At 41.4% G+C, this 14,322-nt stretch overlaps 1 protein-coding gene and 1 non-coding gene across 6 annotated transcripts in view; both read left to right on the top strand.

Moving 5' to 3' along the window:
- LOC143034569 (uncharacterized) overlaps positions 1–14,322 on the top strand; it is a 315,113-nt gene that overhangs the window by 265,433 nt on the left and 35,358 nt on the right. Inside the window, exon 7 of one of the 5 annotated variants that reach the window (XM_076200821.1) lies at positions 1,543–1,731. The exons of the other annotated variants lie outside the window; for them this stretch is intronic. Within the exon in view, the coding sequence (XP_076056936.1) occupies positions 1,543–1,703 (161 nt within the window). The 3' untranslated portion in view covers positions 1,704–1,731. Of the gene's footprint in view, positions 1–1,542; positions 1,732–14,322 lie in introns of those variants that run through there. 5 annotated transcript variants of the gene reach the window in all.
- Positions 12,863–12,967, top strand: LOC143034714 (U6 spliceosomal RNA). Its single transcript, XR_012967273.1, has one exon. It is a non-coding gene; the product is annotated as a U6 spliceosomal RNA (small nuclear RNA).

Genomic DNA, 14,322 nt, shown 5'->3' with positions numbered 1-14,322 from the left:
TCGTCACGGTATTATGCCGACCGCCCCACACACATTTACCAAAACACAAACACACACCATGAAAATACATCTGCACACTTGCCGAGGTTCTAATACTTGATGCTGCCTCTTTTTTCGCTTCACCACGCCCCTCAGCCGTTTAGGAAGACTTTCGCACACATTTCTGAGGGTTTGGGTAGGTATATTAATCCATGCCTCACTTACAGCAGACTCGAGCCTTGCCCATCAAAGTTCGCTTTATTGACCACAGGTTTTCAATGGGGTTCAGGTTAGGGGAATTTGCCTTGCCAGTCATTAAAGAAGCTCACATCACAGTCTTTAAGCCACCCAACTACAGATCTGGCGGTGTGACACGGTGCGCCATCCTGCATAAATACCGTAGCCCCACACTTGTCAAACGCGTCAGGTAAATTGTCACACAACACCTCCAGATAATTATATTGGTTCATATACTGGTTTTTGGGGAGCACTATGAGTTCACCAACACTCTGAGCAGTGAAACACCCCCAAACCATGAGCGAGTCTGGGTGTTTGGTGGTCCCACAGGTGTACTGTGGGTCTAGTGGGTCGCTACCTCTGGCCCGGTACACATGTCCACCACGGTTACAGGTGACGGTGAAGGTGGCTTCGTCACTCCAAAGTACCTCAGACCACTTTTGAGGAGTCTAATTATGATATTTAAGTGCAAAAGCCAGCCTACGTTTCTTCTGCCGCTTGATAAGGATGGGTTTCATAACCTGCCGGTGGCTACTGTAGCCCAGCTCGGTCACCCGTCTGTTGACTGTTCTTATGGACACCTCAGAAAGCAGAAGTTTTTTTTTTTTTTTCAATTCTCTAGCAGTTATGGTAGGTGTACTGTCAAACTGCTTTTCTAGCACAGTCAAAGTACATTCAGATGTCTTCTTCGAGGGGCCAGGCCGAGGTTTAGCAGACGGTAACTCGACGTCACCGTTGGCCTTGAAACGCTTCACCCAGTTTCTCACAGATCGCTCGCTCACACCAACATTCGCCACTATTTCTCTTGTCTGGAGCCCAGCTTTGCGAAGCCCTATGATCTGAGCTTTAGTTACAGGCGTTAACGACTTCTTTTTACCCATAGTCAACAAGGTATAGCCCAGGAACCAAGGGAAAACCGCACAAAAGATTGGGCGAATGAAAGAACAAGGGGTCAACATTTCCTCTCACCACAGCAGCCACGCGGGCACTGAGCCGGTATATGGTGTTTGTTGGGAGGCAGTGACGTCATGCTAACGGCTGGTACCCGGCATAATGCCGTGACGGAAAAAGACCCCCCTGTACGGTAGGCCATTGTTTTTCGTCACGGCATTATGCCGGGGCGGTCATCCGACATAATGACGTGACGAGCACTGTACATACAACATGCAAAACGGAACGATAAAATCACATCACAAAAACACATAACACCAACATATCACGGGATCAACTGAACACACAGTAATAATATCGAAGAATAATGAAAAAAAAAAATGCATGGAGACAGTATTAATTAGAAACCATATACCTGTAATTAATATCCAACAGAATATGTGTGGGACTTTGGAGCTCTTCGGGGCACCCCGCGTCGCGCCGAGAAGACGATGACGCGTTCGAAACACCATGTCCACCCTCTCCTTATGTTACCATTTGTAATACTTATAAACATGTATGTAGTTCAGAAAATAAACTTACAAGAAGATGCCTAATGTATAGGCGAAAGGTCGTAATGTGTTAGTTTTTATATCCAAACAAGTCTAGAGTCGTTCGGGAATATTGTCTATTATTTACCTTATTCAGAGAAGAAAAAAGAAGAGTAGAAAGTCTAAAGAATTGATCACCAACGCCGGGTATACTGTGATTTTTAATAAAAAGTATATATATATATATATATAAATATATATATATATATATATATATATATACATATATATATATATATATATGTTGTATGTAAGACAAATGAGGGGTATTGTGGTGAGGTAAACACAAGGAACTGTTATACGGAAGAGCGATTACACCGATTAAAGGAAAATGCTTTAAAGATAGCAAAAGGAAGCATAAGGAACAGAGAAGATGTGACCAAAGTTGACAGCGGTTAATATCTATTAGTGTTCAGTTCAAGACACACGGGTGAGATGGGACATCTGTTCACCAGAGCCGGAATTAAAGTCGCACTCAGCACTAGGGACAAAAACAGGAGATGACATATAAACAAGAAATCATGGTCGAGCAAAAATAAAACAGAATAATCCATAAAATACCGTGTGGAAAGTATCATATGAGTTATGACGGAGACACCAGCAGAGGAATCAAGAAGCGGACGAGCACAAAAGTGATGTCAGGACCCACCGAACAACTCGCTAGTGGTCCACGTTGACAGTCGTGGCCACTTACAGGATTGGGATGGAATAGTGGTGCTCCAAAAAGGACTCGCAAAGAAAAGGAGAAAAATAGTTGAAGCAGCGTACATCGCCTCACATCCGAGCAACAACCATCGAGATGGGATTGTTAAATCAGTGCGAACAGTGAGCTACTTGGTACTTCATGAAGCTGAAGTCGACCGTGGAGGAACGTGGACATCTTTGCCTGATACATAAGGTGTTAATATTTCTGTGATTGTAAGTACTCTGAAGGAGTCCTGGTGAGGACGAAACGTCAGTAATAAATCTCCAACAGTTTCTGTGTTTACCTCACCACCAAATCTTTGCCTGATACATATACATAAGGTGTTAATATTTCTGTGATTGTAAGTACTCTGAAGAAGTCCTGGTGAGGACGAGACGTCAGTAATAAATCTCCAACAGTTTCTCTGTTTACCTCATCACCATACCACACACACACACACACATTCATACACACACACATTTGCGTGAATATTCTCATATGTGTCTATCCTACATGTCTATATAATCATGAATGTGATATGTACTGTGCTCCATGTGTTGAAAACGGTTTAGTAAGGACGTAAATTGTAGAAAAAATGCAGCTTTGTAAAGTGAGAGGGTGGGGAGGGGGAGTTGCGTAACACAGCGATAGGTTGATGTTCCAAACGCACTGATACGTGATATTACGTAAATGGCCTATAAGAACTCGACGTCCAGAATGTCCCGTGACAAGCTTCCTGCCGTCCGCCTACTGTGCATATCGTGACGTCGCAAGCGATGTATATATCAACGGCTTTTCCTCCCTTACAAGGGAGGTAGCTAAAAACAAAGGCACAAAATCCATTCCTACCCATTCCATCCCCACATCCACTCCAATCCCATTCACCCGGCCTCCCTCCCTCTTGTCTTGGCTCCTCCTGGATGACGGGTCATTCCTGCATCTTGCCCACTGCCCTGGGTCAGAAGCAATGCAGCAAAACACAGGACATCCACAGCAAGGCCGCTTCATTTAATCGGTGACTCCCCCTCTCCATCCCCTCATGCAGAAAAAAAGACGGGGAGAAATCCCTTCGGGCTGCTTTAAGATATTCACACATACTCCCTCACCTCCCCCCATCCTCCACCCACTCTCTTCCATGTATCACAGCATCATCCACATACAACCATTCTCCACTCACCCCTATCTTCTGCCCTCTCCCTTCCTTTCTCAACAGACATTCTTCTCTTTCCCAATGCCCCTTTTACCCCATCAATACATCTCATCCCCGGTCGCCCCCTCATGTTCACTCCCCCCACCTTTGCCTTCCACACCTCTTTTACTAATCTTTCTTCACTCTTTCCATGTATCCAAACCATCTTGATACTCTTTCATCAACCGTATCTCCCAACTCCCTTTCCACCCCCGCTCTCCTTCTCACCTCCTCGTTTCTCACTCTATCCAGCCTAGTACATACATACATACATACATATACCAAGGCTTTTTTCCCCCTTACAAGGGAGGTAGCCAAAAAGAAAAAGGCATAAAATCATTCCCACCCATTCCATCCCTAAATACACTCCACTCCCCTCCACCCTCCCTCTTATCTTAGCACCTCCTGGATGACGGGTCATCCCTGCGCCCTGTCCACTGCCCTGGGTCATCGCAAGTCACAGCACATCCACAGCAAGGCCGCTTCATAGTAACCCCTATTATACTTCTCAGACATTTCATCTCAGACGCATTTAAACATCTTTCTCTCATATGTTCTACGTTTCTGCCCCATACAGTACTGTTGGCACAATCACTCCTTCATACAACCTTCTCTTAGAATTCATTCCAAAATGTCTATTCCTCATTACACTTTCTAATCCACCAAGACTTTACTTGCTCCTCTCAATCTGCATTCTACCTCCACTTCCTCCCTTTCTTGCCACTTTCTCACCCAAGTACCTAAAACTATCCACTTCATCCAGTCTCTCTCCCTTAGTACTCACTTCCGATTTGGTGTCATATCCCCTTGTACATCTCATCACTTTTTATCCACATTTATCTTCAACTTCCTTCTTTCACACACCTTCCCAAACTCCGTCACTAACTTCCTTAATCTCTTCTCCGATCCTGCTACAAGCACAGTATCTTCAGCAAACAGCAACTGGCTTATCTCCCATTTTCTTCTTTTCCTTTAACATCTCCATTACCCGACCCATTATCCTTGCGTTTACTTCTCGCACCACCCCATCCATGTATAAATTGAACACCTAAGGCGACATAACACATTCCTGGCGAAGTCCCACCTTTACCTCAAACCACTCACTCTCTCCATTTGTAATTCTAACACAGGCTCTACTACTTTCGTAAAAACCCTAGAATGCTCTTAACATCTTTCCTCCTATCCCATATATCTGCATTATCTTCCAGAGTGCCTTCCTGTCTACCCTGCCATAAGCCTTTTCCGAATCCATAAAGGCCCAAAAAACATCCTTACCTTTTCCTAAAGCTTTCTCTTACCACAAAAATCTGATCTACGCAACCCCTACTTGTCCTAAACCCATATAGTTCCTCACCAATTACTCTGTTCCTCTTAATCAAAACCCTCCCATAAGCCTTCCCAACTACACTCAACAAACTGATCCCTCTGAAACTACTACACTCACACTTGTCCCCTTTACCCTTGTAAAATGAAACTATACAGGAACTCCTCCAGTCCTCCGGTACTCTACCCTCTTTTAGACAATCATTAAACAACCTCACCAGCCAGTCCATCATTACTGTACCTCCCTTTTTTAGACGCTCTGCATGATACCCATCCAATCCAGGTGCCTTACCTACTCACATAATTTTTATAACTGCTTTCATCTTATCTTTATTTCTCCTCCATTTTCCTCATTTATCACTGTCATTTTCTTGGCGCAACCCACTGCAGCTACCTTTCCCTCCCTATCCTCCTTTATATTTAGCAACTCCGTAAAATACTCTGCCCACCTTCCTCTTACTGTCGTCTCTTCCATTATCACCTCTCCATATCTTTTCTTCTCTACTTGAATCGCCTCTTCTTCTCTTAATTTCCTTTCAAATCATATTTTTATTACTTTCAACATTTTCTGTCATACACTTACCCCATTTCACATCTGCTCTCTTTTTTCCTCCTTTATCTTATTCTTTACTTCTCTCGTCCTATTTTGCAACCAATGTATGAATGTTCGTTTCCTCTCTTCTACAATCTTCTTTGCTTCATTATCCCACCACTCACTACCCTTCCTACTATTTCCTCCCATCCTCCTTGTTCCAGACACCATCTTTGCACACCTTGTGACTCCATCCTTGAAACATCCCCATTCTTCCTCCACTCCTAGTTCTACTCTATACTTCACTTCCTTCCACTCCTCTCTCATATTCTTCTTGTACTCCTTTTCTTTCTCATTTAAGTTGTTTACTCTAAGCACCTCCCTACCTTATGTCCTTTTCCTTTCTCCATCAATCCTCCACACTCAACTTACCTTTCACCAAAAAATGATCTGATATTCCTCCACTCTCCTCTAAGAATATGTGCATCCAAAACTCTTCCGATTCTTCTTTATAGTCCATGAACGCCCTATCTACCACCCTTCCATCCACCACCTTCTCCCATGTGTACTTATACTTGACTTTCTAAATACTGTCTTTGCTATCATGACCGCTCTAGACACATCACCATCATCTCTCCACTACGATTTTTTCTGGAACTTCACACTTCCCAACCACTCCATCCATTGGTTCATCTCCTACCCTAGCATAAAGGTCTCCCAATATCAGTACATTGGCATTTCTCCCTAAAACTTCTATGCACTTATCTAAATCTATCCAAAAAGCCTCCCTTTCCTTTAAACTCTTCTTACTACCAGGCCCATATGCACTTACAAAGACCCACATCTCCCCTCCCAATTTTATCTTCATCCACATTAACCTTGAAGAAACCTTCCACTTCATTACACGTTTACCTATCTCTTCTCTCTCTCTTGTCCTCTCCTCACTCCTGACACCCCCCCAACTAAACTCCCAAACTCAAACTCGCCCCTTCCATTCAACTTAGTTTCACTCAATGCCAACACGTCCATCTTCTCACAGACCTACTGCTCATCCCTTCCCTTTTACTCTCATTTGTACCGCATGCACGCACATTGAAAGACCCAAACTTAGGGTTCTGGTTGGAAAACTCCACCCAGACCCTCTTATGCCAACTGTATATACTTACGCATAAGTCGCACCAGTGGATAGGTCACACCGCTAGTTTGTGATTGTCAAAGTGGTTATTTGCGGTTGACCCGCGGATAGGTCGCACTATCTGGCGATTTACAAGACCCATTCAAACATAAAAATGATCAGATATTTACCTTTATTTCAAAACTTTACTCACAAAAATTTAATATCAGAACACGTGTAGACTGTTCGACTGTCACGCGTGCGCATAATGCAAACTTACATAACGGTTGCGTTTCTAAAGCTATAATCGTAAACAAATGCACTTGCGGAAAAAAACGTCATAGTCAACTTCACAAAAAAATATTCTCATATTATGTGTCTATTCTATATGTATATATTATGAATGTGTATATGTACTGTGGTACGTACTGTATCATATTGAAGAATATTTATTAAGTATGTAAGTTGTAGAAGAGATGTAACTTTGTGAAGTGGGAGAAAGAGGAGTTGCGTAACACAGTGATAGGTTGATGTTCCAATCGTCCTGGTACTTGATATTACGTAAATGACCTATGAGAACTCGACGTCCAGAATGTCCCGTGACAAGCTACCTTCCGCCCGCCTACTGTCCATATCGTAGCGTCACAAGCGAAGGTTATAAAAACAGCGACACAACTTCGCGGAGAGAGAAGCAGATTTTCTTTGAGCCTCAGTACCTTGGGCTTCATTCCTGATGTCGGCTCATTGCTGACCTTTTCGACGCCCCTGGCAGTAAAACTCCTTCAAGTGACTGAACTCTTTTGGTCAGCGTCCAGAAGTCGCCCCATAGGTGATCTTGTTTATAGCCACTAGCAGACTAGAGTTGTGATATTTGAGTGGTTAATATGATTTTGAAAGGTAAAGGTCATGATTTTATATTGATTATATGAAAATGTTCGGTGATTTCTTTTTGTATATAGTTAAAACAGAGTTAGTAATGAATTGTTGATAGTTCAAGGTTTTCCTGCTAGCTCTGACTTTGATATAAGAGAACAAGGCATGAATGACTGTCATTCCTCTTTTGGTAATTGGTAAGGATTTCCTACCAGATACCAGAGATAGGCGTATATTACCGAAGGGAGTGTAATTAGTGGCGACTTTAGTCAGGATCAAAACAGAGAGAACTTGAATTACCGATATCTTATAAAATTCTTGTTTACAAAATGGAGTACATAAGTGAAGAAATGCAGGGGGTGTACGTAGTAAAATTGAAATATCAATAGTGGAGATAAAGAAACTAAGGAAATATGAGCTAATAAAGAAAAGCAGTGGAATATGGGTTGGAAATCAACTCTAGACTAAGAAAAGTAGAGATAGTGAACGAGTGTGTCCAAATCATCCTAATACTCTTTCATCAACACTATCTCCCGACTCCCTTTCCACCTCAACTCTCCTCACCTCCTCGTGTCTCACTCTATCCAGCTTAGTAACCCCTGTCATACTTCTTGGGCACCTCATCTCAAACACATTCAAACTTCTCCTCACTTCCTTTCTTATGTTCCATGTTTCTGCCCCATACAGTGCTATCTGCACAATCACTCCTTCATACAATATCCTCATAGCATCCATTCCCAATGTCTATTTCTCATCACATTTTAACCCCCAGGGCATTTACTTGCTCCTCTCAATCTACATTCTACCTCCACCTCCACTCCTCCCTTTCCTGCCATATTTGCACCCAAGTATCTAAAACTATCCACTTCCTTAAACCTTTCTCCCTTAGTACTCACTTCCAATTTGCTGCCATATTATCCCCTTGTACATCTCATCACTTTACTTTTAACCACATTTATTTTCAACCTCCTTCTTTCGCACACCTTCCCAAACTCTGTCACTAACTTCTTTAATCCCTCTGATCCTGCTTCAAGTGCAGTGTCGTCAGCAAACGACAACTGGCTCATTTCCCATTTTTCTCTATTTTCTTTAATCATCTCCAATCCCCTGCCCATTACCCTTGCATTTACCTCTCGCACCACCCCATCCATGTATAAATTGAACAGCCAAGGAGACATAACACACCCCTGGTGAAGTCCCACCTTTGCCTCAAACCACTCACTCTTTCCATTTGTGATTCTAATACAGGCTCTACTACTCTCGTAAAAATTCATGAATGTTCTTAACATCTTTCCTCCTATCCCATATATCTGGATTATCTCCCAGAGCGCCTTCCTGTCTGCCCTGTCATAAACCATTTTCAAATCCATAAAGGCCCAAAAAACATCCTTACCTTTTCCTAAAGCTTTCTCACATATCTACCTTACCACAGTCATCCATGTCTTTTACCCACTGCCTGGGTCATAAGCAATGTAGCAAGACAGAGTACATCCACAGCAGGGCTGCTTCATTTACACATTAACCCTCTGTCCTCTTCTCCTCATGTGAAAAATAGAGAAGACAAGGAGTTCATTTGGGCAACGTCAACATATCACCCATGCACAACCATTCTTCACTCACATTAATCCGCTGCCTCTCCCTTCCCTGCTCAACAGACATTCACCTTTTGATCAAATCTCCTTTCACTCCATCCATCCATCTCAACAAAACTTTCTCCCACATTTCCTTTTCACTTTCACCAGAAACATTCCCAAGAATCTGTTTAGTCCCTTCTCTCAACAGATATTCCCCCAAAAAAAGATTCCTTTGGGAGCATCAAATGACCCTGAGCCGGATATTAGACCCCAAGTGCAGATTCCTGCGATTGTACCAGGTCCCCAGTTTCGTGTTACCAACTGTACAAACAACTTGAGACTAGATAGATATCACCGGTCGAGTAAAATACCAAGTGAGATTGGCAAAGGGAAACTCCTATCTGGAGCTCCCATGAAAAAACCCTCAAAGTAATGCTCTTCAGATTTCTCCAATGGAAATGTTGCGGTATGTGTGCCTGACAGGAGGAACTGAGTCTTCTGCCACAATTTTCTCCAGTGCTTGTCTGCCTCCAGGAGATAATGGTGGGAGACTCATTTCTTCCTGCTCCTTCCAGATATTGTGCATTTTAATCCGATTTTATTTTAGGGCAAGTCTACGGTGGCACTGCAATTCTGATTCATAATGACACCTTGTGTTACTCTCGAACTATAAACTCCACCACAGGGTGTACCAGTCAAAACCTTTTTAAACCATTCTTATACAGTTTGCAGTATTTATCTACCACATAGCGTTCCCGTCAAAAGGGACAGCCTTAACCGCCTTGTACGAGACCTTCCCTCTCCTTTTCTTGTTTACTTAGGTATCTTAATTGTCGTCACCTACTGTGGGGAGACAACACAATCAATCCCAGAGGTGTTTTATTTGCCTCTTTTATAGGGAATGTGGAGTTAGGAATTTTAAATTCAGAGGATACAACACATTTTCAGTCAAACTAGTACAGGAAATTCCCCATATGCGAAAGTATTGAAACTTTGTATATTGAAGCAATTTATTCCAAATGGACTTTAAGAAAACGTGTACATATATTCCAGGAGCCTTCCTCAGTGACCCAAAAGTATTAGACAGCTAGTAAAGCTCTTAGATGTACAGTTGTTATGTCAATAAAAGATAAATGAATTTCAAATTGGTGTTTATTGAATAATCATGTTCAAAAGTATAAAAAAAAAATAATAATAATAATGTAGTGATGCACACGATGCGATGCATTGCTGGGGTGAAGGATGAGAGAGGTAGGGTATTGCATGACTCCTGTAGGAGATCCTTTGAGTTTATTTTTTTTTCTTACTATATAATATTAAACTGGTTGCATATAGATTGAACATGGGATGTATGCATTTGTTTATCAGAAAACAAGATAAAAATTTACACTGCCATCCAAGCCAATCATGGCCATCCTTGCCCCATATTGTTTACTGTATTTTCTTTTTTGGCATTCAGGCGGTTGACTCGCTTGTGCCAACTGATAGTGAATCCAGTGTTTTTCTTGGATTAGAATAATATTTTTTAGAGTACAAGTTCTTTGTAATATTCAAATATAATGAAAGCAGATATCATACTTTGTAATGCGCTACCGTGTAGCTGTTGCTCCGGCATGGCGCTGAGATTTTATGCAAAGGGGCTTGCTGCAATTGCTCTATCAAATGAAGTTGAGGAGAGTGGAAAAAGAAAAACCAGAGCATGAATTTTGGAATCTCTACAAGCTCTGACTAGTTCTATTAACTTTTTGTCGCACATGACTACTTCAATGAAAGAGAGTCGTGCATTCTCCCCTCAGTTACCGTCACATAACAGATCCACGTGTCTAAAGGATATGAAGAAATACAGTTTTTCATATAGATAATAGATGCATAAAACTTTGAATAGCTTTGGTGATATAGCCTAAGCTGGAATAATACATGAATTCGAAGCCAAATCTAATTAGAAATCAAGGCTTGGTCTGTCCTCCCTTGTTGGAGTTATGGGTGTGTGTTGGTGATTTGGTGTGTGTTTGTAACAGATTTCTCAATGCAGATAGTGTCTTCTATTTCCCCACTTACTTTCTGTTCACTTGTAGCGTATGCCCCTTCTCCTTCTTCCGGTTTAAATCCTCATTCATTTTTTTCGTCCATTATTGTTTAATTTCTTCTAATTATGTGTGGTTCAATTAAAACTATACACACTGACGCACCACATTTCCCTTCAACCTCACCCGCTATTTCTATAATTCTATTTGCTAATTGTCTAGGATCTATTCCATCTCTGATGTCATTACTTCCAATCCACAGGATGCACAAATTATGTCTCCATTAATGCACGGACAGGTGGGCTTCAGGTTAACTAATGACGCAAGTCCCACCGCTGCCACCAAAAATATGTAATCCCATCGCTGCCACTAAAAATATGTGGTACCACCGCTGACACCCAAGATATGTGGTGCCATAATGACTACTACGATTATATCAATAAAGGGATGGGCGAGATCTATAGTACGCCTTCATAAAATCGTGTTGTCTTGACTATTACTGACTAGGAGGACAATTAGTCACACATATCCATGCAATGTTGGTTGGGAAACCCTACGTTGATTATTTCAATTAGTAATCACTGCCACCATCCCAACCTCAAAGCTAAATATATATGTGACTATGTGTGGCCCGTGATTAAAAATACGATTCCTATCCATTCCCCCCTTTTTCAGGCCGTTTAAGTGTTACTTTATGTGAAATCCAGGTTAGGTGAATTAAAGGGATTTTCAAGTTTACAGCCAGTTGATTTACTGATCTATGATATACAAAACTACTTAATTATACTCAAAAGAAAATGAATATTCACGTAATAAGTATTTACTATCATGGTAGACGTAAACATGGGGTGTAGATATATAATGCTTCCACACCGTACAATAAAGTGTCAAAGACGTGAGGGTACAGATATAGCGTTTCCACGCCGTACAAGAATGTTCGTATATTTTCCTTTGAGATTCCTATCCAATCTTATTCTAATTTACATGGCTAAAAAATAAAACCTTACCCTGGAATATTACTTATGAACCAATTATGGACTACAGAAGTAGCGTATAGGAGGTTACAGATTCAACTCCCCAATGGTGTGAACAGAACGCGTGGGTATTACACACCTAACCGTCCGGCCACCTTTGGTAAATATTTATTTTACACCTAATCTAACTTACTCGTATCCTAACCTAAACACATAATTTTTCTTTATCGTTGGGAGACAGCACTCTCGGTCACAAACACATATTAATTTCCATAGCCTATTACAAAGATTCGATCACCATGCTCAATCAATCCGTGTATTTGTGTACACCCTCTACTCGATTATTACGTCCCTGCCGGGATAAATATCTCGACTCAGACTCGCTACATAATAAAATCTAATTACTTTTAACATATGTATATTCAGATGTTCCCATTAAAAAAAAAAAAATGTTTGAACCTACCTGTCGGGATGGATATCTCGGCTCAGACCGCCCATACCCTAAGCATTCTACACGACAGTGCCACAAACGTGTTCACATTACTGGACAAAGATACTGACTACCACTTCATAATATAAGACAAAGCTGCGCTAATTCGTTCCGTGATGGAACATTTATGTGTTAAAAATCATTAAAAAAAAGAAAAAAAAAATCCTCTAATGGAATCCTGAACTGGAGTGTGGGATTTTTTTTTCTCCTAGAGTTAAGGTTTCTAATCGGTTATTACTTACGAATACGTCCTCATGACGTCATGGAGGGGTGGAGTGAGAGCTGTATGGTCCACCATGCCCATACACGACTTAGTCACGTAAAAACGAAAAATAATATTCAATTAAATCTCTGGCCTTGCACACACACACACACACTCTCTCTCTCACACACTTCGGCGGTACATATGCTAAAATTGGAACGATACAGAGAAGATTAGCATGGCCCCTGCGCAAGGATGACACGAAAAATCGTGAAGCGTTCCACATTTTACGTCCCCTGAGAAACAAATAAACAAAATTTTTGGAGAAACTTATAATTTAATAAGAACAACCAAAGTGGCATTTACATACCTGGATGAAGAAATGGTGAAGAAAATACTAGTCACTTTGATAAGACCAAGATTGGAGTATGCAACGACGACGAGGTCACCAAGTAAAAAAAAAAAAAAAAATGTTTAACAAAACTTGAAAGAATACAAAGAGCAATTACGAAATTGGCACCAACACTCTCAGAACTATCACATGAGGAGAGATTAGTAAAACTTGAGCTACAGACATTAGAGCAAAGGAGAGAGGAGACTTGATAACTATTTATAGAATCATGAAAGCCATAGAAACTGTTGATAGAGAGGATCTAATAAAATGGGATAGTAGAGATACAAGAGGACACGGAAATAAAATCAAGAAAGACATATATAGAAAAGACTTGAAAAAGAGCAGCTTTCCCCACAGGATAATAGACGTTTGGAACAAGTTAGATGAGAATATGGTGTGTGCAAAAACGATACACGAACTTAAAAACAGTCTAGATAAAACGAGATATGAAGACGGGACATCACGAGCATAGCTCCCCTTCGATCTTTAACATAGAACTGGAGGAAATGAGAAGTAAATGCTTTCAGAAGTAATTGAAAATTAAAAACAGCACTATTTTGAATTTGGCAAAATGCTAATGGCATAGTGGTCCACCATGTTCCAGGTGATGAGTACAAGGCGGAAATAAGATGCAGTGTAAAAATTGAGGGATGTGGATGAGCAGTGGAAATTGAAGAAGCCCAAACCATTCTGGCTTAAGATCACTGAATCGACATTAGCCTAGAGCTAGCATAGACCTTAGAAAATACATACATATACCAATGACTTTCCCCTTTACAAGGGAGGTAGTTGAAATCAAAGGTATAAATCCACTCCCATTCATTCCATCCCCACATACTCCACTCCCATTCACCACCCCTCCCTCCCTCTTATCTTGGCTCCTCCTGGATGAGGTCATCCCTGCATCTCACCCACTGCCCTGGGTCAGAAGCAATGTAGCAAGACTCAGCACATCCATAACAAGGCCACTTCATTTAATCAGCAACCCCCCTCTCCATCCCCTCATGCAGAAAAAGAGAAGATGGGGAGAAATCCCTTTGGGTTGCATCAAAATAGTTTTCACACATACTTCCTCACCCCCATCCCCCACACACACCCTTCCATGCATCACAGCATCATCATCCATACACAACCATTCTCCATTCACCCCTATCTTCTGTCTTCTCCCTTCCTCAACAGACTTTCTCCTCTTTTCTAATACCCCTTTTACCCCATCCATCTATCTCATCCTTGGTTGCCCACTCATGTTCA

Source organism: Oratosquilla oratoria, chromosome 17, assembly GCF_046742065.1.
Source record: "Oratosquilla oratoria isolate Oo_2021 chromosome 17, ASM4674206v1, whole genome shotgun sequence".
Lineage (NCBI taxonomy): Eukaryota > Metazoa > Arthropoda > Malacostraca > Stomatopoda > Squillidae > Oratosquilla > Oratosquilla oratoria.
Note: the sequence above shows the minus strand (reverse complement) of the source record. Positions and strands in the feature narration are given on the sequence as shown.